The sequence below is a fragment of the Zootermopsis nevadensis genome, unplaced genomic scaffold, assembly GCF_977971745.1.
Source record: "Zootermopsis nevadensis isolate Lab colony 2312 unplaced genomic scaffold, Znev_1.0 Znev_ptg000012l, whole genome shotgun sequence".
Classification (NCBI taxonomy): Eukaryota; Metazoa; Arthropoda; class Insecta; order Blattodea; family Termopsidae; genus Zootermopsis; species Zootermopsis nevadensis.
In genome coordinates this window covers 4,413,850-4,439,946 of record NW_028259144.1, presented here as the reverse complement: position 1 = coordinate 4,439,946, position 26,097 = coordinate 4,413,850, and the positions used below count along the sequence as shown (strand labels likewise).

The window sequence follows — 26,097 nt, the reverse complement described above, 5'->3', positions numbered from 1 at the left end:
AGGTCGGCGATAAGATTACAGGCCCGTTTTAAGATGTGTTTTCATAATGGCCGTATAGTATCTACTATATTTAAGCCACTTATAATCCATCTAAAACGTTACAACATTGTTGCCTCGAGGCCAAAAGTCTTTCCCAAACATCAATACGCTTCTGGGCGATCATCGCCTTGATGTTGGAGGCAGCCAACCATCTTCATACTTGCCGCCGTTAGAACCTCAAATCCTACTCTGAGCGTGACCAACATGATAAAATTCCGCCTTCTACCCTGAGATGGCACATCAGTGTGAGTAATCTACTGCCATCTGTCAATACAATTATCAAGCAACACCGTATTGAATTCTTGGCAGCGAAGATGACAAGCAAACCATACGCAACATAACCAAACATATTTTGAATACCGGACACGCATACAATACAATAACAGAAACAATGGACATATTAAAAATAGTACCAAACAAAAGACATAGAGATACAATAGAAAAATATTAAATACAACAAACATTTAAACAAAACATTTGTCTAAATGATAACAACATACACCTTAAAACCCCATCTTCAATGCTCTACAGATCATTAACCCCAACCCCGACAGCCACCTTTCACTTACTCCTTCCGCAAGCAATCACAGTCAGTATTGACCCACACCTATTCGAAGACACTAGTACTTCTGGACATATCGGGACACTCTCTCCTACATCTTTGGTATGTTTTATATTTATTTTTATATTGATATTTTCTAACTATAATTTATATATATAATTATTTTCACAGTCTATACACAAACGTTATAATTAAATGATGTTGTTAAAATTATATAATATTAAAACATTATGTAGTATAAAATATTATATTTTGGCGCTTGTTATCGTAAATACGATTTTACATTATTTAGCGCTTTTTTACGACATGTTTCGATGGATAAGACCTCATCTTCAGGTTTATATCTATTTTATAATATTTTAAAATTATTAGATATTTTTATGCAATGTATTATAACAACACCTTCGCCCAAATATGGAAAAACAAATTTAATGAAACATCACCAAAAAACTACAGAAATCATAATTGAGTTTTAAGCTCTTAGATATATTTTACACCTGATGATGGTTTTATAAAAACTGAAACATGTTGTGTAAATGTTCCGAAATGTAAATCGATCAATCGATAAGGAACATGAATGATATTTTATTATCTTAATTATAAGAAATTTTAAATAAAATTATGTTGTGATCAGACGGATTAAAATAAATAATTGATATAATATTCACAATATGACGCAATTACACTATTTTATAACCACACAGTTCAAAGTTCACATCAGAAAATATTAAAAATAGGAGTGACATACAGTGGTGATTCAAACAGCGAATGAATCATGACTTGCTTGCCATAAAACGCTATGAGTCTATTATATCACTGCCTCAGGTGCAGTCATATCAAACTCGAAATTGTTCTTTGTTATGTTTTGTTATTTTTTTCAGTGATCACGTGGTTTTCACTAGATTAAAATATTATGGTGTTGAACCTGTTATTTCTTATAATAATATTTCCCATTTGGGAAATATCAGTTGCGACCTACTTTTAACACTCATTATTTGTGCAACTACTCTTGCGTCGATAACGCAGCATTTTTTTAGCAGGATTTAAGGTTTTTGTGGCGATGTAAGCAAAGATGATCTTTGTCAAAGAATAATTTTTTTTAATATGATTTAGATGAGGTTCGGCTTCAAATGGCCTAATCTGGTCTGCGTGTAGCGTTATTTTCAAAGTAACTAATTCCACGCAGCAGTCATTATCGAGAAGCTAGTCAAAAAATTTCCCGCCTTTTACTGAAACAGTAAGTTCATTACCGCGTTCACAAATCCAGCTTACATGCAACAATAGTTTCTACATAACCCAATTTTATGCATTTGATACACACACACACCTGTCGTCATATTTGAATACTACATAACCCTTTCTAATATTCAGTCTCACACTTACATCCACACTTCAGTTTCATCAGATTCTATTTGCGGCAGCGGACTGTGATAACTTCTGAAAGCTAAGTTCAGTCTCGTGACAGTGATAACTTAACTTGTTGAAAGAGAGTCACTTCGTGGGAGACAACGTTTGAGACCAGAAGCGCCATGAAACGCATCGCCTTCACCATCCTCACGTTCCTAGGGACTGTCTCTATGAAGGAACACAAAGTGGAGTCAAGTTACAACACCGATGTGGATCTGACAACGGTGAGTACAAGAAGCTCGTCTAAGATTTAATATCAGGAGAAAGATGTATTGGAATAGGAACCCACTTACACATATCTCAGACACCAACCAACAGTTACCATCACCATGACAACCCCCCCCCCCCTTTCCATTTGTAAGTCTAATGTAGTGTTGCAAAATGGACGGATCGTGATGCTATGTGCATACGTACATTCAATACGCAACCCTGCAGAGCGCCTATTAAAATTGCTTCGTTCATCTGTCTGCCCGTACATGTGAAAGAACTCGAAAATGGACAGATATATTTCTGAAACTATCATATTGAAAAATTGTATTAAATATTTTCTGTCCATTTCAGCCTTTATGTAAATCGACAGTTTTAATGATCACTTTATATAAGAGCAAAAACAGCCTATTTTTTAATCTTTTCTCAATACTGCTACTGACATCATCTCCATGTCTCATAATGGGAATATTCTGTCCAATTCATTAACCATCATATCATTTAACACTAGAAAGTCTGATCCACTGACAGCACTGTTGTGATTGTGTATGTATGAGATGATATCCTATTTAAATGTGATTTCACTGTATCTGTGCAGCCACAGCTGATCCGCAAATATGGTTACCCATCAGAGTCTCACACTGTTGAGACAAGTGATGGTTACCTGCTGACATTGCACCGTATTCCACATGGCAGGACATCTAAGTACAACTCCTCAAGAATACCTGTGTTTATTCAACATGGTCTTCTGAGTACCTCTGCAACTTGGGTATTCACTGGCCCTAATAAAAGCTTACGTAAGTGTCAACATCAGATAACATTTAAATATTACCTTAGGTGACAGAGTACAGAGAAGATTACTAAACTAGGAACTTCATTATTTGTATTCCTGTCTTGGTATTTTTAAATAATTTCATGGAGCAGGGTCCTACTTGAGAAGCTAATAGTTGCTCAGGTAGTCAAAAGATCCTACTCATGAGTCTGCCACCAGTTATTTCCTAAGCAATATTAAACCAGTTCACACCTTCCCACACTGTTTAAGGTCCATTTTAATATCGTTCTCCTGTATATGCGTAGGTCTTCAAAGTGATGTATTCTGTTCTGGGTTTTTGACTGATATTTTGTTGGCTATGCATCTTTGGTTGTCATATTATTTCCATACAACAAAGTCCTCTTGAGAAGCTGCTGATCACTTAACCAGTCAAGAAATTCCCATCTTTTATGGAACCTGAATGTTCATTAACTAGGCTCATAAGAGTCTGCCATGGATAACTACCCTGAGTTAGTTACGTCCACATTCTAAATCCCACTTTCCTTGAGGTTTGTAGTTAATAACACTTCTTTGTAATCTGTCATCTAGCATCTGGTGAATGGAAGTGTTTCAGTTGACATCCTAGCCAAAATAATTTTGAATCGCACAAGAAATGCCCAACAAAATGCCAGTACGTGTCGTTACAAGTATTTTAAGTTTCTACCTTCTAATGGCCTACGATATTTCCTTGTTCCTCAGCCTACATTCTTGCTGACATCGGCTATGACGTCTGGTTGGGCAATGCCAGAGGGAACACATACTCAAGGGGTCATGTTTCGCTGAACATTGATGACCCTAAGTTCTGGGATTTCAGGTAGGTCTAACCAACAGGCTGTTTTCATGGAGGTGAAGGTGTCAGTGTTGGTCTTTTGCTTTGTAGTGCTACGTGGACTTGCAGGTAGATACTAATGTTTTGGAAGATCATACAGCCTCCATCTTTCGAAACATTGGTCTACAAGTCCACATTACAGCTCGGAAGACAAACATTGACGTCTTTGACGCCGAGAACCTCAAATCTCTCAAAGGTAACTCAGACAAAGGAGATAATATCCGCATATGTGTTTTTGTTTTGTTTAATTTTTTGGTGTAGTTTTCATGAGATGGGTGTCCATGATCTTCCTGCAGAAATTGACTGGATTCTTAATGTCACTGGACACAAGAAACTCTTCTATATTGGCCATTCTATGGGCACTACCATGTTCTACGTAATGGCATCCATGAGACCCGAATACAATGACAAAGTGCAATTTATGGTCAGCCTGGCACCTGTGGCCTTCGTGGGACACGTGAAGAGTCCAATAAGGATCTTAGTGCCATTTTTGAAGGACTTTGAGGTGAGCCACGTGGAACCAGATCAGTAAATAAAATATAATTCAGGAGTAGTGGTATTACAATGGTACTTAAAGAAACAGGATACTTGTGCATGGATTGGATTAATTTGGGTCATGATAAGGACAAATCGTAGGCTTTTGATTCTAGAAAGGTGGGGAATTTCTTGACCAGTTGAGCAATTATTAATTTCTCGTGGACTGTGGTCCTTGGGTCACTTCATGTGCAGTAGATGTTCACGCTCAGAATAAGTAGATGGAAATAACAGAACACTAGGTCCAGTAACAGTTAAGTCTATACATAAACAGAAAGACAAGTGTAGCTATGTTTAGTCTTAACATTCTTTCAACAGATACAAAAACTAAAAGTTGATAAGATGAACTCCATTTTGTATTTTCCAAATGAGTGTTTTAAGGTTTTGTGTCCATCACGATCATCTTGGCATTAATGGCACCATTTTCAAAGGTCGATTGTCAAATTCTGGTAAACATGACAGAAGTGTCATGCTGTGCACATATTTACAAGTTTGTTGACACTTATATTAAACTATAATTGTATACTTCTCAAAAAAGTAAATACAGTTATTTGGTGGGAAAAGGTGAATCTTTGAAACACCTTTCTTCTTAAACTCTGCAGTTTTTGCCTGAAACGTTTTTCACGCTAGCTTGTATCCTGTTAAGAAAATTCTTCATTATTATGTCAAAATAAACCTTCGCAACATTTCTTTAATTTCAGTTTATCTCCTATTACTTGGGAAAAGGTGAATTCCTACCTCACAATAAGATAATTCAGTGGCTAGCAAGGTATGGGTGTGAACTCATGACAACAGAGCAGAAGATATGTGAAGATTCAATGTTTGTCATTGCTGGCTTTGACAAAGAACAATTCAATATGGTAGGTATTGTTCATATTTCATATAAATCTGTTCAGCAGCCTGTGTCAGCAATGAAAACCATCGGAATGGCTTTCCAGTCCTAGCAATTATAAAAGCAGCTTTCCAAGATTAAATAATAATACTCTGAGAAATGCATAAAACTTACAAAATATCTACAGAGACGTACATCTCACATTACCAGAGAGAGATAGTTAGTACATATTGGTTACGTAAGTAACTCTACAGCGTAGACCCCTTCTTGTGAAGTTGGCAGCCACTTAGATGGTCAAATAATTACCTGCATTTTATGGAAGATGAAGGTATATTACCATATTCAAGAAATCCTACCTTGTATTCCTGTCCTGAACCAATTTATGCGCTCACATCCTATTTAAGATCTACTTTAACAATTTTATCCCATCTATGCACAAGTCTCCCAAGTGGTCTTTTCCTTTTGGGTGTTTTGAATAACATTTTTTAAGCATGTCACACCTCAATGTGTGCTGTGTGTCCAATCAATTTCATTCTCCTTGATTCAAACACCCTCATAATATTTTGTGGTGTGTACAAAGCCATGGTCCCTATTCTTCTGTCTTTCAGACTTTGTTACCCGAGATCCTAGGACACGCTCCTGCTGGGACTTCCACAAAAACAGTTGTACACTATGCTGAAGAGATTAAGAGTGGTATGTAATCCTGATGATAATCCCTATACATGTCGTGAAGATGAGAACTTTAGGCATAGTAGGAATCTAGCAGAGTGCAGTCGTTCTTGTGAATCTCACATCTGGTTTAAAATATTCCCTGCTTTTTTCCTAAGAAGGAAAATTTATTATATTGTTCACGAAAGTATGTCTTTGAATCCTATCCAGAAACAGATCAGCCTAGTACCAACTAAGGTTTCCCAACAATAATTCTGTATGCCAGCAAATTCTACCAGACTACACAGCGGAATAACCCAGAAGACAGCCGTCTTCATATTCACCGTTCTGAAAACCTCAAATTATACTTTAACATTCCTGTATTTTTTCTCATTTCATCTATGATTACTTTCTTACTATTATATCAGCGTCAAAGGTTATTTAACATCAAATGAGATGAGAGAACGATTATAAATGGAGACGTGGAAAGGAGTTGAGAGGAAACTGTCATGACCTAATATAATTATTTAATTCAGTGTACTATTCCATCATTCATTGGAGAGACTGGATTAAGCCCACAAAAACTTCAATCAGCAAATGCAATACCTGTTTTGAGACTCTAACAAATTACCTCTCAAATATAAAATCCATGCGAGATTTTTATGGTTCTCAAGGCAGTGAAAATGTGTCCCATGATTGTAATACTCTGTAATCTTGTGGATCGTTACATAATGTCACAATTAGGGGATCACATTCCATAAATCCTGCATGTTACCACTTTAAAAACCATGCTTGGTGTTGCTTAACATATAGACAGTTTGCACTAAGCAAAGTGGTGACTGTACAGTTTGAAAATCACAATTAACTTTCCCTGAATTTCCAGGTAAATTTCAGCAGTTTGACAATATATGCAGCAGCGGAAGAAATGTCATTAAGGGCAATTACTGTGACAGGGTGGGGTCTGGGCAAGAGTATAACCTGACCAAGATTACAGTTCCTATTGATCTCCATTATGCTGACAACGACTGGCTGGCATCTCCCGTGGTATGTATCGAATGAACCATGTGCTTAATTATCACTTTGAAGCCAAAGCTCATCTGAATAATATTTAAAAATTCAGTTCGTACCTTAAAGAAAACAGTGCATCTATAACTTATCCTTTGCACATTCTATTAATAACGGCTTTTAATTATTCTGACTTCCAGAAGAAAACAGAAACTTCTGCCCTTAAATGTGGCAATGTATCAGCATCCAAAACCACTTTTAAATAATATTGCACATTCTTTCTAACATATAAAGGTGTTCTTCTTTCTGGTTTATACATTTTAAATTCACCTCTGCATGTGGTTTGTTGCCTGCAGACTGAGACACACTTCTCTACAGGTACAGACACTTAAAATTGTATGATGATGAAAAATTTAATTATCTGTATAAAGTGCATATATGTACTCATGCATCTGTCGCATGTTTCCATAAATTTCATCAAGGGACTCCTAAGAAAGTAGCCTACCTTGATATCCCATGGCTAGCCCCTCCCACATCTTTATGTTCTCACTGTTCATGAATATCTGTCCATGTCATTTTATTCTCTGTAAGTTTTATATTTGAAGCAGCTTTGTTCAGTAATAACATCTATTAATTATTAATTATTTTATTAACAGGATGTGAAACAACTAGCCAGAAAGCTAAAGAGTAAAGTGGAACTAACCAGAGTCCCATTTTCAAAATTCAACCACATTGATTTTGTGTGGGCCAAAGATGCTTATAAGCTCGTGTATGAAAATGTCATTAATGCTCTCAAGAAACATGAGTCCAGGTTAACTTGAAAAGCAATGAGTACATTAAAGAATAAATATTTGGTGTTTAGACAGTAGAAGAGTATGCTGTGTTTCTGCGAATGAAAATTTCCTGCTTTCTGTACTTATTTTTTATTATTTTTATTATTATTATTATTATTATAAGACTGAGAAGATTTACCAGAGATTCAGAAGTAGCAAACCAAAGCTGATGAGTGCACAGAAGAGCAAATGGCACAGAACATTTGGACCCCTCATATTTTTTTTCAAATAATAACATATATGTTGAGATGACTGAGAAAAGTTATCCAGAAAAATAATATAAATGTGATACTCATATTGAAGACATTAAATTTTAAAGTCTACGAAGACTTGCATGTACCACATGCCCACTATATTAGACTGTAATCAATTACATAGACTGAGTAAGAAAAATAAATTATGCAAAGACTGTCTTGCAGTGAATTATATTGATCTCCCACAATCTCCTTTGAGTGTCAGCTGTTTCTTTTTTCTTCTCAAGTCTCTGAGAAATAGACTGCAAGAATATCTGGCATGTTTAACTCTGATCAGTGCTGAAGCGCTGAGGCTTTATTCACCTGTGCCAAGGACAACAAGTTTCTTTGTTTGTTGTTCAAGTGTTTGTTTAAGGTGCATTTTTTTATACAAACAGTCAGTGTGTGTGTTGGAGCACAGTGGACATAATGACTCTCATTTATTTAGTAAGTTCTCCAAAAATACTGAGTGGTTTTATTGTTTAATGTTGCTTTTAGTAGGCCATACTTCTGCACCTCAAGCCTAAAGCCATGGGAAGCTTCTTGGCATCCAATCCACACTTTCAACACCATTTCCTTAAGATCCATTTTGATATTATCCTCCCATCTACACCAATGTGTTCTGAGTGGTATCTTCCCTTCAGACTTCCCAACCAGAATTCTGTATGCATTTCTTATCTCCCCATGCATGCTAAATTCCCTATCAGGAGATGAAGCAAAAATTCGTTTTTGGAAACTGTCTGTGCTCTTTAAGCGTCTGAGATGAAGGAAGTAAATGGGACCCATCACACCCGTCTGTCAACTTTCTCGAACCCAAATTATGTTGTCAAGTTTTGCATCTCGTAACGTTGTGCAGCTTCTACCAACATGAAACATCTTTTGCTCATGTCTGTTTGATAAATTATATCTTAGAAAGGGTGTCTTGACATAGGGACAGTGCTACTGTATAATACACATCTCTGGCCCGAGAGCTCGGAATGGGAGTGAAATGGAAGGTCGCCGAGAGGGGAGGTTAGCAGTAGAAAGGGGGGGGGGCGGAGAATTGGCTCAGTGTGTGTTCAGACTGCGAGCGGAAAGGCGGCGCGTTACACATTGTCAAGTGTTGTGTTGCTGTGTGTGTAAATACCAGGTTGTAACGAAAACAAATTTTCTTGGAATAGACAATGGGATTTAAATCAGTATAGCGCATCACCAAGTTTCCTCTCTTTTGCTGAGTAACGACATTACACGTAAGTAGTTTAATGAAATACTTTCATATGAGTTTTGCGTATAAATTGGCAGCCCTTATGAACAATGACCATGCCGTAATATCTGAAATAAATGACACGCGAACGTCAAATATCTGAACATAAATTTTAATTTCACTAGCCTCTCTAAGTTTTCATAATTAAGAGCAGTTGCTAAGTTCTTGTGACAATCTTATAGATGTAGTGTGAGAGAATATGTACCGAAGAAGCGTATATAATAGTTCGTCATGACACCAGCTACTTGAATGTTGGCGAGAAATAAAATCGAATCGACAGGACGTGCTTGTGAGTACACTGTGGTGGTAATTCGAAAATGGCGGGGTTATGCAAATGTGTTCACGTTGGAAGACAAATGACTAGGTTAAATATAGCGTTTAACCTAATTAGTTTTGAAGATCAGATATTTGTGAGAAACTTGAGGTCGAAATAAGAACTTACACAGCAACTATTTAGGAAGAAAGCAGCGACAAGTGTTCTAAAAATGAACCGTGTGCATGTCTGGACTGGATCTTTGCCGTTTAAAGATACTTCATTACTTAATACACCGCAGGCTGTATAGTTTATCCCAGTAATCTGAAAACTTACAGGTACGTACTAATTTGTCTATGTTTGATTTCGCTTCATGTAAATCAGATCTATTTCCCTGAAATAATTATTGCTAGTACCAGCATATAAGATGTACCTGTAACTTACTATTAATTATTTAGTTCCTTTCTCCAGAAACATAGTACATTTATAAAGCCTTAACCAAGGGGCTAATGTCACATTCCTCCCCTCAACGCGAATAATTAATCAATACTTCGAAGTTGAAGTTCGTCTAAATAGTATTTAAAAATGCAGTCCCTAACTCAAAGAAAACACTCTCTCTCTCAAAAAGGTAAAATATTCGCAGTTTAGTCAGACTATACGAGACCCATAAATATGCTGTATGAACAAAATTCACTTCGCAGATGATTCGTGTAGTCATTGTCACTGTATTTCAAAAGGGTTAAAGACCAACATTTGGATGAAAGCACGAACTGCAGATCAATACGAATGTATTCTAAAGCAGCGTGTATGGTATTTTATTAAGCTTTTTCTTTTACGAGTAACAGCCCACTAGCCATTTTGTGACTGAAATACTTTTGAGTCGAATGTGCACGTTAATATTGCGCTTTTTAAACATTTCATTGACGCAAATATCGCTGTAATTGCTGCCATAAAGAAGAGTATTTGGTTGCTTTCTCCCATATTTGTAACAGCGTCCTATTCGTTGTTTAAACCTTTGAAGTATTTCACTACAGTCACGAAATTAGACGATTCAGGTCAGAGAACGAGGCCCCCCCACCCCACCCCAACGCTACTGAGCACCCGTATTGCTATGGGGCTCATCTCAATTTTCCAGAAGTACAAATACCAAAGTGACATCCATCCTCAGAATTAGTTTTGGCATGAAATTCTCCGAACAATAGATTTGAAGTATGATTGTTCAGCTGACAAACGTCATACTGCACGTGAGATCAGCTTGAAAGGAAATCGTTGCTAACGTGAGATAACTCTGAACAAAATTATTTCACAACTCATTGTTCTTTTCCAACAGTCTCGTTCGTCTTTTTTGTGTGTATAAAAAGGTGTGATGAATTGCGGATGTCTGAAAATGTCCAACAGCTGATTATGCTAACACTGCGTAGGCTTATCATTTAGGATGTTTTAGAAAGAATCGCTAAGGATAATAATTGAACTGAACTTTGAGGCGGATGGATACGATTATGTAACAAGGAACTTCATAATTTGTAGCTACTCCTCACCAAATATTAGGGTGATCAACCCAAGAAGGATCCTTAAACTTGAAGGGATTCGATTGTAATGCTTGGATAGGCCGAGGAAAACCATGAAAAGTCTCGGTCATCCGATGTTCCGGCCGAGATTTGAAACGGACACTTCCCAAATGCACGTCTAGAACGTTGGTGATTCAGTCAGCTTGTATTGTTAAGATGGTAAAGTTGCGTCATATTGTGATATAATAAGTATATATTTAAATCTTGTCCGTCTAATCACAATAATTCTTATTAAATATTAAAATATTACAATAATTAACATTTCAACATTTAAAATATTTAAAACATTTATATAATTATATACACCTGAGGATGGTTCTTTTAGGAACTGAAACATGTCGTGAAACATGAAAAATGATGGTCTAATGTAAATCGAATATTTCGATAAAGAACATCATTTGATATTTTAAATGTTTTAAATATTTTAAATGTTGAAATGTTAATTATTGTAATATTTTAATATTTAATAAGAATTATTGTGATTAGACGGACAAGATTTAATATATAATATACATTGTATCGTTAAGTTGCTATATGCTCTGGTTTAGATGATCTAAGAACTTGAACACAGCTGTGTTTAGCACAAAGCTGTCCTTCGTAACACAAATGTCTCGTTGTGCTCAAGGCGTGAGAAGAAAATCAGACTATTTACTGCTGAAGTTTTTGTTGTACAAAGTTACTGCGAAATACTTGGCAATGGGTTTTACGAGAGCTGCTTGCATAATTTCAGTTTTAAAATAGCTTCGGTCATTTTCCTTTGGTTGTTTTATTGCTGGCAGTGTGACGTATTTACCTATGTTACATCCAATGGAATTACCCAAACACTCTTCCAGAACTCGCGAAATGGGAAACTGACACGTAAAAATTATGACGTCATCTACCATTGAAATAACCATCTTAAATAAGCAAGGCTGAAGGTCATATTCTATGTTAAATTATGATGACAGGTCTGTTACTAATTCTTAACTAACCGAGCGAGTACCAGTATTTAGTTTATATCTTCCTGTATAAAGCCACGTGCTGGTTGGTTGGTGATCATTTTTGTAAATCATTATTAGACAGCAGGGAGTATGTGTCTTGAACTCGAAATTTATCCACTGTCACATTATCAGTGGTCTTATGAACAAAACAGAGAAGCTAATTTAAATCTAGTGAACTAAAATACGTTAATGTAAGTTTTAAAAATGTTTTTCTCTCTTCTCTAGTAATTCAGTTGTTTGCCTTAAAATGATTGTTGACAGAATAGCATAAGTCCAGAGGAACTTGACTTTTAATAATTATATGCTGATTTGTTATACTTTTCAATAAATTATTTTCAAGTTCTCCTTCATGTTTTCCAGTCATTCTTGGCGAGTGATTCTGTATTATGTTATTAAAATGTAAATTTGCAGGATCTGCTCATAATATGGGTAAACTGATTTAATTGTTTTATGGAGTGACGCTTAACTCGTATCGGGAATTTCTCCGCGTTCCGTCGCCGTTGAGAATCGGACTCATGTTCATATGAAGATCTCTGACTGCGAATGACCCCAGAAATATGATCCCAAAGTGTTGATATAAAGTCACCGGACACTCTATAAAAGGACAGCGCGTGTTCGGTGGACACCGCCCACAACAGTTGCAGAGGTCAGAGTTGAAATGTGACTGAGATAATGTACAGATGGACACAAAATTCGTGCAGCTGATAGTGGACCACCTGTCAGTCCCACACCTTGATTATTCCTTTTCGAAACTAGCTACTATAAAGAATAAGAAACTAATGGGAGGATAATATTAAAGTTGGTTAAAGGAGGCGGTTTCTGAAGATGCTTTACCAACTGCACTGGTTATACTCCTCCGGATGCATGCCCGCAACTTAATTCCAGACCATTTCAAGGAAGACTGCTCCGAGGATTTAAAGCTCTCATCTTTGAAAGCAGGATTTTTTTATCTAGAATACTCCAACTTAAACAAGACTAAAAAATTACGTAATCGACAACAGCATCGGGAAACAGACGTACAAATAATAATTTTAAATGGGTCATGTCCAATGGCAGGATTTGGTTTTAGCGTGTAAATTTGAAGGTAGACACCAACGTTTCGGAGGAGCATATTGCCTCCATATTCAGGGATGGCATCACATGAACTGTGCGACCCACCGACACAGGCTGAATTCCACTGGAGTGTTTTTCCTGTTGTTGAAGGCGTCATTCGAAAGTAATTTTTTCAACTCTCGACATTCCAGACTTGGTAAAGTGAAACCATTCCTACCCCTTTCATTTTGAAAATAGGTTCTGTCCACCCTACCCCACCCAGGCAGGAAGTGGTAATACGCCGCCCCTTTTCCACAATAACTATCCCTCCCTCTCGCTCATAATATCAATTACGACCCTTACTATGTGTAATTTCGATTACATTAGTGTGTCTACACGGCGTATAGAAAGTCCCGTTTGATAAGTACCTACTTCAAGCGTCTGAGTCAGATCGTCATCTAATGTAATAAGCCCATTAAAATTCAGTGGAGAACCATTTATTTCGTATCTTAATCGCTTTCCTTGTTTTACCATTCCTTTATTTCATCCACTTCCTGCCTAATCTCCTTCCCTCCAGAACACGCCGTTGGAGACGAAGACTGAGCTTATTTTAAAATAAGCGAACAAGCAACCATGAAAGCACGAAACTGTGTTCTACACAATACAGATAAGAGGAACGTCCTTAAAAGAACTTTGCAAGAACGTGGCACAAATTTCAGGTGTTGTCTTCTCTGTGTTTCGTCATTCGTGAGCCTGCGAACTCGTTACTTCTCGTTCTTCAATCGTAAAAGTAGGTCCAGACAGAACTCAAGACTCTGAGGCATAAAACTAGAGGAGGTAATGGAAGTTTCTACACAACCTGTACGTGTCTATAACGATCCAACAAAATCACATTTCCTGGAGCAAATTGGCAATTTCAGAAAGTAATTTCCGTAAGATCAAATTCCTGCCTCCATGTTACATAACTTTGCGTTTATGAAACAGAAACCCGATTTCTCGTAACTCTGACACCTTTTCTATATTTACATACTCATTATAGTTAAAAACCTTTGAATAGTCTGTGACGTCCTAGCATGGACGAAACCGGGAATCGATCCACGAATGCTTCGTATGATGGTCCAACGCTTTACCACTGAGTACAACCCACTAGATTACATCAAAGGGTGTAATTATGTTAAGCATAATCAATATCAAAAGCGTTGGGGTAGTTAACACCAGAATTGTGGTTTCGAGTTCAAAACTCGTTTGAGGAGGTAAATTTTTAAATGAGCGTGTGAGTTTTGGCAGCACTGCCCCTGGTTACATTTCGTAGCACTTTATAAGCACAAAATTCTCACATACTTCGGTGCCCCAGTTTTATTTATGGAACGTGACATACAGATTACCGCTACATAGGATTTCACAACGTCGAATAATGATTATTTGGAAGAAATACCTCAGTTCTCTTGTGCTACGTTTCAAGGATGAATCTGTTGTCTTCTGTTAGAATGACTTCTCTAAATGGACTTACGCAACAGGAAAGAAAACTTCCTCCCATGTTATTACATTGTCCATTATCCCGTAAAATGTTCATTATCTACACACGGTTATGTTATAACCAATAGGATCACCTAGTATCAGGCACGTGACTTGTTGAATCTGCACTACCGGTTATTCCTAGGCCTTCGTATTATCGTCTTTGTTTTCACGCGAATGCTAGGATAGTACTTTTTAAATAGGCCACGATGCCCCCTTCATAATCCACCCCTACCAATACTCGTCAATTGTAGGGCTGAGTGTAAGAGAATAACTTCTTCAGGAATTTATTTTATTTATTTAGTGTTCTGTCTGACGACAGGTCCATATGAACAGGATCCTTCCATCCTTTTCTCGGACTGGGACCTGTTCATATACGTTCTTGGCAGATGATCCAGAAGTGGATTGCCTTCTTCTGTGTGTGAATGGGATGCCACGGAGAAACCGGGGAAGCCCCCGGAGGAAAACTCCGTGTTGCCTAGACCACGGCCTTGCCCAACACAAGTTATAAATTCGGGCACCGCCGGGAATGCTATTAAAAAGATTTTGAATGTGATTGGACCTTGGACCTTGTCGCGGGCTCTGATTTGCGTACTCCAACGGGAAGGAGATTCGTGGAAGGCCTATCTAGGCCTCGGGCAACGGCGCCGAAAATATTTGACCGCGAAGTCTCGTGCAGGATAAACAATTATTTCACGTGTTACCGGTTTGTTAGTCTGTGCTGAATACTTTGTGTTTGCTTCAGTAGTTAAGGATATTTTCTATTGAAACGAGGTCAGCTGTTATAACGCAAAGGCGGTGTGAATTTCACGCGAGAAATGTCTGGCCTATTGTGTCTCGGAACCCAAAACTCTTTTTTGGTGACTGGATCAACATTTCAGTCTGAATGTGGCGATGGAAAGAAGATATTTGGAAATCGAAGACATAGATGGATCTTGTTGTTGACTCGAAACATTTATAGAAGACGACAATACAGAGTTGGAAACGTTGGTTGGAGATTTACATAGGATGAGAATGAAACTTACTTGTGGTTTATCTAGCTTGGGTTCTGTAGTGTCAAATGATGAATAATTAACTGGAAAGGTTATGTGAGGAGGCGGTCATGGTCTAATTTAAAATGTTATTCCGGCTTTTACCTGGAGTGAGCACATCTGAAACGTCGGTGCATGGTGCAAAATCCACTGAAATCTCACCTAGCTGTCTACTGCTTAGAGGAAGCCCCAGAAACTGACAATTCACCGAGTAGAAAGACAAAGCTACCTCATGTCAATAGTTTTGTCCCGAGTGAACCCTAGGACCAGGGTTGGAGGGGGTGGGGTCAGATTCTCCTTCTCCCTCAACCCTTTAAAGTCAAATAGAAATTATATGCCCCAGTTACATTAATAATCAATAACGCGTGTTTCGTATGATTCTCGTTATAAATAGCGATTATTTCCTTTAAACAGCGTTAAATAAGTTGATCTCTGTAATGGTGAAGTGTAGTGTTTTCTTTGCGGTACGGTCTGAATTATTAAAAAGATATTTAACGAGCTTTGGCTCCAAAGGGTTGATATGATAATTGTACTCACTTTTTCCCAATATTATTCAGCATCCTAAACATTTTATGCATTGGACCTATTAAAATATTTCAGTCGGTATATTGTAGTATCATCACATACGCTGACATAAACAGTATCTTATTATGTACATAATAGAACTGTAAAAATAAGACTACTTCCACGTGGCATATAAGGGATTTGGGATAAAAATAATGACGCGGGGACGAAAATATGACAACTGCATGACGAAAGTAACAGAACAACATTGGATCGTTTAGTTTTCTGAATGATTAATATTTTCATCCTTTCTCGCCTGCCTGCTGTGTTTGATCGCTTTATCAGTGTCCTCTGGTGAGTTTTGGGGTAGTATACTGAAATAGGTCTCGATCGTCTGTTCCCTAATCCAAGAATAAAAAAAGCATACGGCCATCACACATTGGCATTGTGGTATCAAAATATTTCGACGCCCTGCTAGATCAGCGTTCAACTTGTGTCGTTAACACTCAGGACACTTAGCGACCCCCAATTTGCATTGGGGGGGGGAGGGGGGGTCATGAGAAATAACATGGCAGAGTTTTACGACAGACATTTTTTTCGTTTCATTTATACACCAAGGTGAGGATAAGTCAAGTACACACTCAGAAAGTTTATCTCAGCAAACAGTTTAAATGTGGTTTACAGTTACTTGCCCGCCTTAGTTACAAACACAAAGAAAACAGAACTAAAAACTTGTAAATTTCAGTAGTTTCATATAATTTTTTGCTGGAAAAATAAGTATGTGGCAAAACTTTTTAAGTGGCCCTTATAATTCCGTGTACACAACCTCGGGCTACTTTACTATCTACCTGAATGTTATCAGCAGATTTTGCAGTATCAATTATACAGGTCACTTGTTAGGGATCGGCCGAAGGAAATGAAGCTGAGCGAGAAACGGGTTTGATGGCACTTTTCCCCCTGCACTTCACGGAGCGTGAAGCGCCCCGAAGGTCAAGGAGAACTTCCTGTGTCGGACAACAGCAAACCGGTCCACTCTTGCGGGGTTTAAACGCGAGGCATTGAGACCAGTGCACTCGTAACTGCGCGAGCACCAGTGTTTGAAAGGATGGGTGGGTGGATGGTTTCTTTCGTAGGAGTATGGTACCACCAATCACCCTTGTCTATTTGAATATTATGCGCCCATCTACGCCCAGGGCTTCCCTTCAGGTTTTCCAATCGAAAATCTTTTAGGAAATTGTATTTGGCGAAGAACACAAGAAATGCACATTTCTGTAGCCTCATCCCTCCGCCGTCAGTGGTCTAAATATTTTCAGAATCCCGTTCTCAGACACCTTCAGTCCCCTTCCGAATTGGTGTCTTGAAGTAAACCACGAGACTCCTCCCAAATCCTTTCTAATTCCTGAAACTCTCTCATCCGACTTGATAAATGTCTATTACAGTGGATACAGCTTCGTAAAATAAACTTGCAGACAGTATCCTCCTCATCTGTTGTGTATATGCTTTAGATTACGACATCAGAGGATGTACGAGGGTCTCTGTATCTTGTCAGGAGTCATTTGGAGGAAACTGTCGCTTATCTCGTGGCAAACCGGATCTTCTGCGTGCGCAGTGTCCCAGAGATTCGTACAACAAGGTCAATGGTTGTGTAATAACAGCTGCGCGGCCCCTGCAGAACGCTGTCTATACCCTACCCGCAACACATAATCATCCCAAGATCCAATTTTCCTTCTTCTGCTGTTATCTTCGTCAGTGTTCCGCCACATATATCAGCCCCAACTTCGTTTCATTTTGAAAAAAAGAGCATCTACCCCCTTTGAACGTCTTTTCCGCTACTCACCGCGAAACCAACGCTGAAGCTCATATAAGTAATATCTAAACTATAGTCCGTACCGCAAAGAAAACATTTAACCATTACAAATATCAGTTGGTTAATGGTGTTTAAGGAAATAATCGACGTTTAGACAGTGAGAGACACGAAAAATCTGTGGGAAAAAATAGAAAAATTGTGAATGTTTAAGTAGTACGTCGTTTGCAGGTGGTATATAGTTACCACTGGGTTTCAAGAGAACCGTGGTTGCTCGAAAGCTGCAGCTGCAGCCAAGGGACTGCCAAAGCCATTGTGTTGAATGCCTGAACAAAACAGTGCTGGAATGCGTCTGGTAATGTTCGCCTGTGATTGGGAGGGGTGGACTTACGAAAGGAGAGTTTTGTTGTGGCATGCGTGTGTCGTAATGTGTTACAAAGCGCAGCAGTCGGTCGCCACACGTGAGTAGAAACCAGGATGTGCATCACGAAGTGTGGTACACCGGCTAGCCCAAGGTGCGATGAAAATAATTAGAATCAAAATTAACGAAGGCACTGTCGTGAAATTTTTCTCTGGAAGACGGCCGTATTTTTGGATCTTCTGCCATGAAGTCTGGCGCTAATTGACCGACGTTTCGGGGCCCTGACGACGGAGGCTGTAAGGACATCTGAAATGTCCATCAGATTCTACCAGAATTCATGTTGTTGTCATGATAACTGAAATGTCACGTTTTCTACCAGACGTTTGTCTGAAATCCACACAAAATTTTAATGCCTGTAAATGAGCCAACTCACAAGTTTTAAAAACACCTCTTACTGGAAATGTTCTGCATTATTAATGCCATTTGCGTCAGCATATTTCCGTCTCTGGCTTCGAAGTAGGGAGCTTTTTTGCCGACCTATTTGTTCATAAAGCGTGACACAAAGAACAGAAGCACAGGGAAGTCCGAAATTTGTTTCTGTGTTTTGTTCTTTGAACCTACAAGGGCCGTACCTCGCAGTCAGGTGGTTAGCACTTCGTATTCGGGGGTCCAAATATCCACGCGGAGACCGTGTATCCTTTCAGAGGCGTCTCGTTCGTATTCCCGAATCCCTCCAGCAAATGCAGGAATACTGGGCTTGTATAGTCTGACTGACTTCGTCGTTAAATGAACCACCGTCATGCTGACTTGACAGGCCACGACCTTTTTGTTTTCATATCATAAACAGCCATACATAAATATTGCTTATGTCATCGTAATTCTACTTTTGTGTGTTGACAGGAATATTACAGAGGACAATTATCTGTTAATGAACAATGATACTCAGTGCACTAAGTCTGCCACCGAAATACGTTTCTAAACCCAGGGTACGATCCCACTGTGGACGTTTACGTCAAATAATCTGATAACAGGCACGACGTTTCATTTTAACCACCACGCCTAGTCCACTTCTGGGCCAAATCAACCGCTAGGTTCTTTCTTAAGGGTTAAGAGGACCGTAGTTTGTGCTGATCACAAACCTGGATCTATTGCTAGACTGCCAATGCGTGAAGCTGTACCTCCATGGTTCTACACTCCTTAATTGTGTCTGTCTGATGCATTTTACGGTATATAGTAACGGGGAACTTAAAATCTTGGTCCGTTCGTGACGGGTTATGGACTGGGACAGCGGAGAGATTCTTGGTAGGGGCAGTGAATCTTTTCCCATAATCGCCAGACCAGCCTAGCTCATCCATTTTGGTATCCGGTGGTCACAGTGATAACATTGCCGGAACGTGAAGTAGGCTTAAAGTTCTAGTCCTTAGGTTAAGAATGAGTGGAGCTTTACCGTCACTCCCACAGACGCTTTCGTGGCGTGATTTTCGACACAAAGACAACTTTCATGACCTGGAGGTTGGCGAATTTTGATTGGCGTCAATGCATTTTTAAATCACAGTCTTTCAATCACTTCAGACACATCTTCCTTACCACTAAATATCACTTCATGTTTCCTCACAGAGCGTATTTATTGATTTTTTTTTATAATTATCTGAACAAAGAGCGATTATATTTTTGGACAGCACTAATCATTTGATCTTTCTGTTGGAGACGTTTTATGTTTACTTTGAGGTAGGAACTGAATTTTTAAATATTATTTACATCAGCGTAGTACAGTTGGCTGACAGTAGGCCACATGCGGTCTGAGACCACTTGTAACCAGGCCCACGAAGTTATTTCTCACTTTATCACTGGTCAGTAGTCTCTTTCTTACCCCTAAGAGTTTGAAAAAAAATCATGATTATCTCGTCTGCTGCTTTATATACAAGTGCCACATATGTTATTGGTTTTAAAACCGTTCCATAAAATGTAAGTTTTCGAGGTAAATATTACGTCAGATACAAGCTGTTGCAGGGGAAAATTCAAAATTGTACGTAACTCAAAATTAATTAGTCACTTCTGAATAAGTACTGTTAAATATAACGAAAATTCGGTAGTAGATTTTAAAATTAGTACCTGGAGTGGTTTCTTGGCCCTTGGGTCCAACGGAGAAGCTATTCTTGTCCTGAGGGAAGGAAGAAAGTTGTACGACCCTGGTTTAGATTGATTTAGTTCTTCAAAGGATTAAAGAAATAGTAGGAAATGTAAAAAGCTGCTCGGAACACCGATCTCTGGTTCACCCTGTTGTCCTGGCAGCCAAGCGGTGGGCTTGACTTGGGGTCGACGTCCTTCGCTACTACCAAACGCCATTAAACTTTCTCTGCACACCGACGGCGTAGGGTCCCCGACCATTACACAAGGCGGAATGCGCTCATTGGGTTAGATACGTGTGTGCGATCACTTGTTCAACGGGTACTCCATCTATAGACAGTTTTCAAAGGTCACGCTTGCAAAACGTAATTATTCTGGGAGTCAACGATAAATCGATCGATAAACCGAGCCCGTGTTTACATTATTTTCGCGGGTCTCACGTGGTGACAGTGTTTGGATGACGAAGTAGAAGAACCTGTTTGTCCCCCAGTCTCACAGGCAACAGAACAATATTTTCTTTCAAGTTCAGTGGACAAAGTCGCCCAGCATGTCCGAGTACCGAGTCACGAAACGTTAACTCAAAGTTTAAAAAGCTCGTGTCAGCAAATTCAACCCCCCCCCCCCCCCCCCACGAAACCAAAGACAAGAAACGACACATAATTTTCGAATGTATTATTTGTTTTACATGCTAGCTCAGCTGGTCACGCCACTTATTCAATTTCCATGTTCACAAGAGCTCGTCAGTGGTCCCTATCCATCGTCACATGTAATTCAGCAAGATTCAGCTAAATACTATCCTACCATATTTTTGCATATTTATTCTCAGTGGTCTGCTGCCCCCCCCCCCTCCGCCCCCATTCTTTCCAACTATAACATTTTGAATGCATTTCTCATCTTTCCCATGCTACATGTCCCGCCCAATTCCTTAATTTCATCACCTTAGTAATGAGATGATAATGTTGCGTCATATTGTGATGAATTATAATTGTTTAATTTTAACCGTCTAATCACAATAAAATATTTTATTAAATATTAAAATATTATTACTACAATTAACATTTAATATTTAAAATATTTAAAATATATTAAAATGATGCTCTTTCTATCGAAATGTTCGATTTACAAATGTTCGATTTACAATTTACAAATGTTCGATTTACAATTGTAAATCGAACATTTCGATAGAAAGAGCATCATTTTAATATATTTTAAATATTTTAAATATTAAATGTTAATTGTAGTAATAATATTTTAATATTTAATAAAATATTTTATTGTGATTAGACGGTTAAAATTAAACAACAACCTTAGTAATGTTTGGCGAATGGTCCATGCAACGTTACCCAGGCTTCTGTTACTTCTTAACTCCAATAATCTCAGTATCCAGTTATTCTCTTCCGCGGTCATGGATCTCATGGAAGACCGAGTTTTGCACCCATTATAAACCTCGTATTTTAAATACATGTTTTCATATGGGAAGACAAAAGGCCTTTAGTGAACGGTTGAACGTGTAATATCGTAATGTTATTTCCACCTCGGAAGCCCCCCCCTCCCCCCTCCCCCAGTCCGTCAGACTTTTAACAGCCTGGTTTATCTTTTATTTTTCTAAACAACTCAGAAAGCCAATAAAAGTACGCAGATCTGTCGTCGGTCCTTACCTGGTGAGGGCGTGGTCTGACGGTCTGGCCTTGTACTCCCACTGTACAGTGATCGACCTTTGATGCTGTCTTACAGCTGACTGAACAGCTGGAACAGCAAGGGGCAGAGGGAGGGGGGGGGGCTGGCTCAAAAGTAAACCATAAAATACAGCATGTAATTAAACTCGTGGCTGTGTTTCTCAATTAGGCGTGTTTGTAGTTTTACGTATTTGAAGTAGGCGATGGCCCAGGGCCTCACACCTGTGATGGAATCGCCTTTTGTCCTTCTATTGTTTGACGTAATTTGCGTTTTTAGTTCACGGTTATCTGAGAAAAAATCTTTCGATAACGGCGTGTGGAGAGTAAACGATATATTTTTTTTTTTTGGAAAAGGGGCCTCGTGATTGGTTCCGTCTCTCCCAGTTGATCGAACAAAATAATCGACAATTAAAGAATCAATTGATTAATCGGGACCCATCAACACATAAATCTCATAGCCAAAGTGTGCAAATGTGATGTTATTCCTTTCTGATTAAGGTAAGAGAAAGAGTTTATACCATTAAGAGAGAACACTTTCATCACTGCACGCGGTGAGAGACGTCTTTGTTACTATTTCCCAATCAGACCGAACACATTCAACATATTGGTCTGGTTTCTACGACTTGATCCAGATTTTGTAAGTACAAAGAGAAGCAGAAGTTAATCTATTTGGAAATTTCGCGTTGTTGGGTGTGAAATTAGACGGTCGATTGATTGTATTTCAAGTCTTACTTCACTATAGAAATCCGCCTTTAATCATAAATCTCGAAGTACTACTTTCTATATCAAGTATTTTCTAATGCGAAATTGGGGAGATATTTATTCTAAACCGAGACAGTTCACAGAATGATAATGTTCTTGATATGGCTTTATACCACGTGGTTTTTTTTTTCCACTGGGGTTTATGGAAATTGTAACGAGTAAAGAATGCCGTATGCCGTGCGTGAAACATTAACTCAAAGGTGCATATCGTCTTCATTTCGGTGCAGTTATCTAAATCCACTGACAAGCTGACAGTGTCATATCTTGTAAAGACCAATTTTAATTATATCAACTTAGGACATGTAGATCTCAAATCTGGTCTCTTCGCTACATATTTAAGGACAAGACAACGAAATGAAAGACATTTTACGCAGAGTGTGTCTTACGCCAATTTCTCTGACACATTTTTATCGTCACATCGTACAAGTTGCTTTATGGCTGCAGACAGTGGTTCGTCATGTATCGTAAGTCGGAAATATTTCATGTGGTAACCAGGCATTTTATAGATACATATCGATCAGCCAGACCTACGTTATCTGAGGGGTATTGGATATATTTGACGTTTCACAAGTACCCTCGTCTTCAGTCAGTATCCTAGCTTGGTTAGACCTATCAGAAATATACGAATTTCGATCCCAACCGCAGTAGTTGATGCAGTTTAAGGAAATTATCGTGGTCTAGCGATTAGAACGCTGGCCTTGTAATCCTGGGGTCTCGGGTTCGATTCCCGGAGGTGCCCGAATTTATAACTTGTGTTGGGCAAGGCCGTGGTCTAGGCAACACGGAGTTTTCCTCCGTGGCATCCCAACAATTACTCCATTCACACACAGAAGAAGGCAATGGCAAACCACTTCTGGATCATCTGCCAAGAACGTATATGAACAGGTCCCAGTCCGAGAAAAGGATGGAAGGATCCTGTTCATATGGACCTGTCCTCAGACAGAACACTAAATAATAATAATAATAATAGTAAGGAAATTATCGCTGTTTTCACAGAGAATCATATGAAATGAATACAAAATGCAGAGTTGTCGATTCTTAAAGCAGAAGGGACTTTATAGACAGTCCTCGACGTCTAAGCGTTAAAATAAAATTTTGTGATACGTAGAATAGATATGCATAGTCAGCGTTATGATCGTAAAGTTTCGCGGTTTTCCAAATTCTTTGGACTCGATCCACACAGTTTCTGTGTCGCCTCAGAGTTGTCCCACGTCTCCGGTTATGATGATCCATATAGCAATGCAGCTTGTAGGATGCGAGCCAAGGATAAGGAGGTCACGAGGTTATTACTGAGGTCACAGAGATCAAACACATTATGGAGGGAGGGAATGCATAATTCTCCTTCAGTAATAAGCTTCGTGAATTGTCTTATTGTTTTAAGATGCGTTTCTGAATTAAGGTTAATAATTCTCATTCTTTTTTTTGACGTGGGAGAAAATGGAAGATAAGGCGGATGTGGTTTATACAGAGCGTCCCAAAAATATGAATACACAAATTCAGCGAATAAAATGAAGACATTTAAAGACTGAACCGTCATGTACGTCAGCATTGGCACTTAGTGAATTAAGGAATCTAGTGTTGGTAGATGGAGACAATGTTTTCCTCTGTCTTCACACCTGAAGATGGAGGATGTTCCTCCGAAACGCTGGTATTTCCCTACAAGTCTACAGGCGCTTCAGAAGAGGAGGTCAATCAACATTGATATTCAGAGAAGAAACTTCTCTTGGAACAGAGAGTAAAATCATGACAGTATTCATTATTCACAATTACTGTCATGAATAGAGTTGGTGTAATTTAATGACGTTTCTGTTGTAATTTCATTTTAGTTAGTTGTGCTATTATGTTCTAGTATAATTCACGTACAAATAAGATATAGTTAAAGATGTGGGAGACATCTCTGTGGCATGCGTGTGGTGGCTTTTGTATGGCGACCATCTTGGGCAGAGAGAGAGAGAGGGAGAGAGTGAAAAAGTGGTTCAGGGTTGTTACCACTTGAGTCTTAAATTGATACAATAGGGAGTAATGTGGCAGATAACGGTGAAATTGGCAATCAAAGCGTTATGATGCTGAGTATGGCAAATTACAGTTCAAGTGTAGCACTTGTTCGTGGCGAAACTTACTACCAAGCAGCATCTAGACCGTGGCGAGAAAATTGGTTGATAATTTAGTCAGCCGTAATAAATTGCAACGGCCGACGCGGAGTGACTTTCGACGACCCTTCGGGGACATCCACACACACACATCCAGAGAAAAATAATGGACGTATTCATACTTCTTGCGACATTCTACGACTTGGTATTTCAACATCTTTCATTTCATGTAACATTTCTCATCTCGGCCCAAATATCCACCGCCCAAAGATTTTCGTGAGTTTCCTCAGTTCATTTTTTCTTGCATAGAAAGAGAATATAACCAAAGTAGGTCTATATCGATATAAATCGACACTACATCCGAAGAGTCTGAGCTATTGACAACGCCGTTAAATAAATCACATGTAAATAACCACATTGAGTGCTATTTTAAGACCAATAATATCTTGTTCTGATACACTGATATTCCCCTCGGGTGAGAGACCAAGATGTGGAATGGATTAATTTTACTGGGGGTAGTGTCTGCAGGCAGTACTTTGTAAGCACTGGAATTAAACTTCACATTCTACGAAAGACCGGCAATTTCTTGTTGTGCTCAGTGTCTTAACCCTTTGAAGCCTTAGGTCGTCTGAATTATATTTAAGAATTCAGTCCGTACCGCGAAGAAAACACTACACCTCACCATTACGAAAATCAGCTGGTTAACCCTTTGAAGCCGTAGGTCGTCTGGTTAACCAGCTGATTTTCGTAATGGTGAGGTGTAGTGTTTTCTTCGCGGTACGGACTGAATTCTTAAATATAATTCAGACGACCTAAGGCTTCAAAGGGTTAACTTCTCAAGATGGCTCTGCCCTATGGAGTTGATTGATTAACCGAAGCCTAAAGACATAGAAGAACCAGTAACATTTAAACAGTACAAGTCCTATTATATTTGAACGATGCATTAAACTCTCATATCCAGGTTATGAAAACTGAAACGTTTTGTGAGATTTTTCAACTGTACTAGGCTGCATGTAGCTCGTAAACTTTATGGCTCGTGAAGCCGATCACCACAGCGATGCTTATAAATGGCTGTAGAGCATGATTTGCGAAACAAACAAACGTTTGTTCCGATAGCAAGAAAGACGAGAGTAGAAGGTCATGTTAATTACATCACGGAATTCACTCGTGTTAAACTGGACTTTGGTTGTTGTTCATAAACACGTATTTAT

The 26,097-nt window shown here is 38.7% G+C and overlaps 2 protein-coding genes across 3 annotated transcripts in view; both read left to right on the top strand.

The window, feature by feature from the left end:
* Positions 1-281: 281 nt before the first annotated feature.
* On the top strand, positions 282-8,116 carry LOC110832612 (lipase 3). Of its 2 annotated transcripts, none has more exons than XM_087347660.1 (9): positions 282-703; positions 2,089-2,232; positions 2,814-3,012; positions 3,726-3,840; positions 4,117-4,360; positions 5,091-5,249; positions 5,830-5,914; positions 6,753-6,913; positions 7,531-8,116. In XM_087347660.1, exons 1-9 carry the CDS (start codon positions 560-562, stop codon positions 7,693-7,695), a joined length of 1,416 nt encoding a protein of 471 aa, XP_087203786.1. In that variant the 5' UTR covers positions 282-559; the 3' UTR covers positions 7,696-8,116. The 2 variants fall into 2 exon arrangements, with proteins under 2 accessions (XP_087203786.1, XP_087203787.1); XM_087347661.1 differs by having other exon boundaries at positions 650-703; positions 1,998-2,232.
* An 865-nt stretch (positions 8,117-8,981) lies between these two features.
* Positions 8,982-26,097, top strand: part of LOC110832605 (guanine nucleotide exchange factor for Rab-3A-like) — a 42,239-nt gene continuing 25,123 nt past the window's right edge. The window contains exon 1 of the mRNA XM_022069744.2: positions 8,982-9,169. The gene's annotated coding sequence lies outside the window, so the exon portion shown is untranslated. The remainder of the gene's footprint in view (positions 9,170-26,097) is intronic.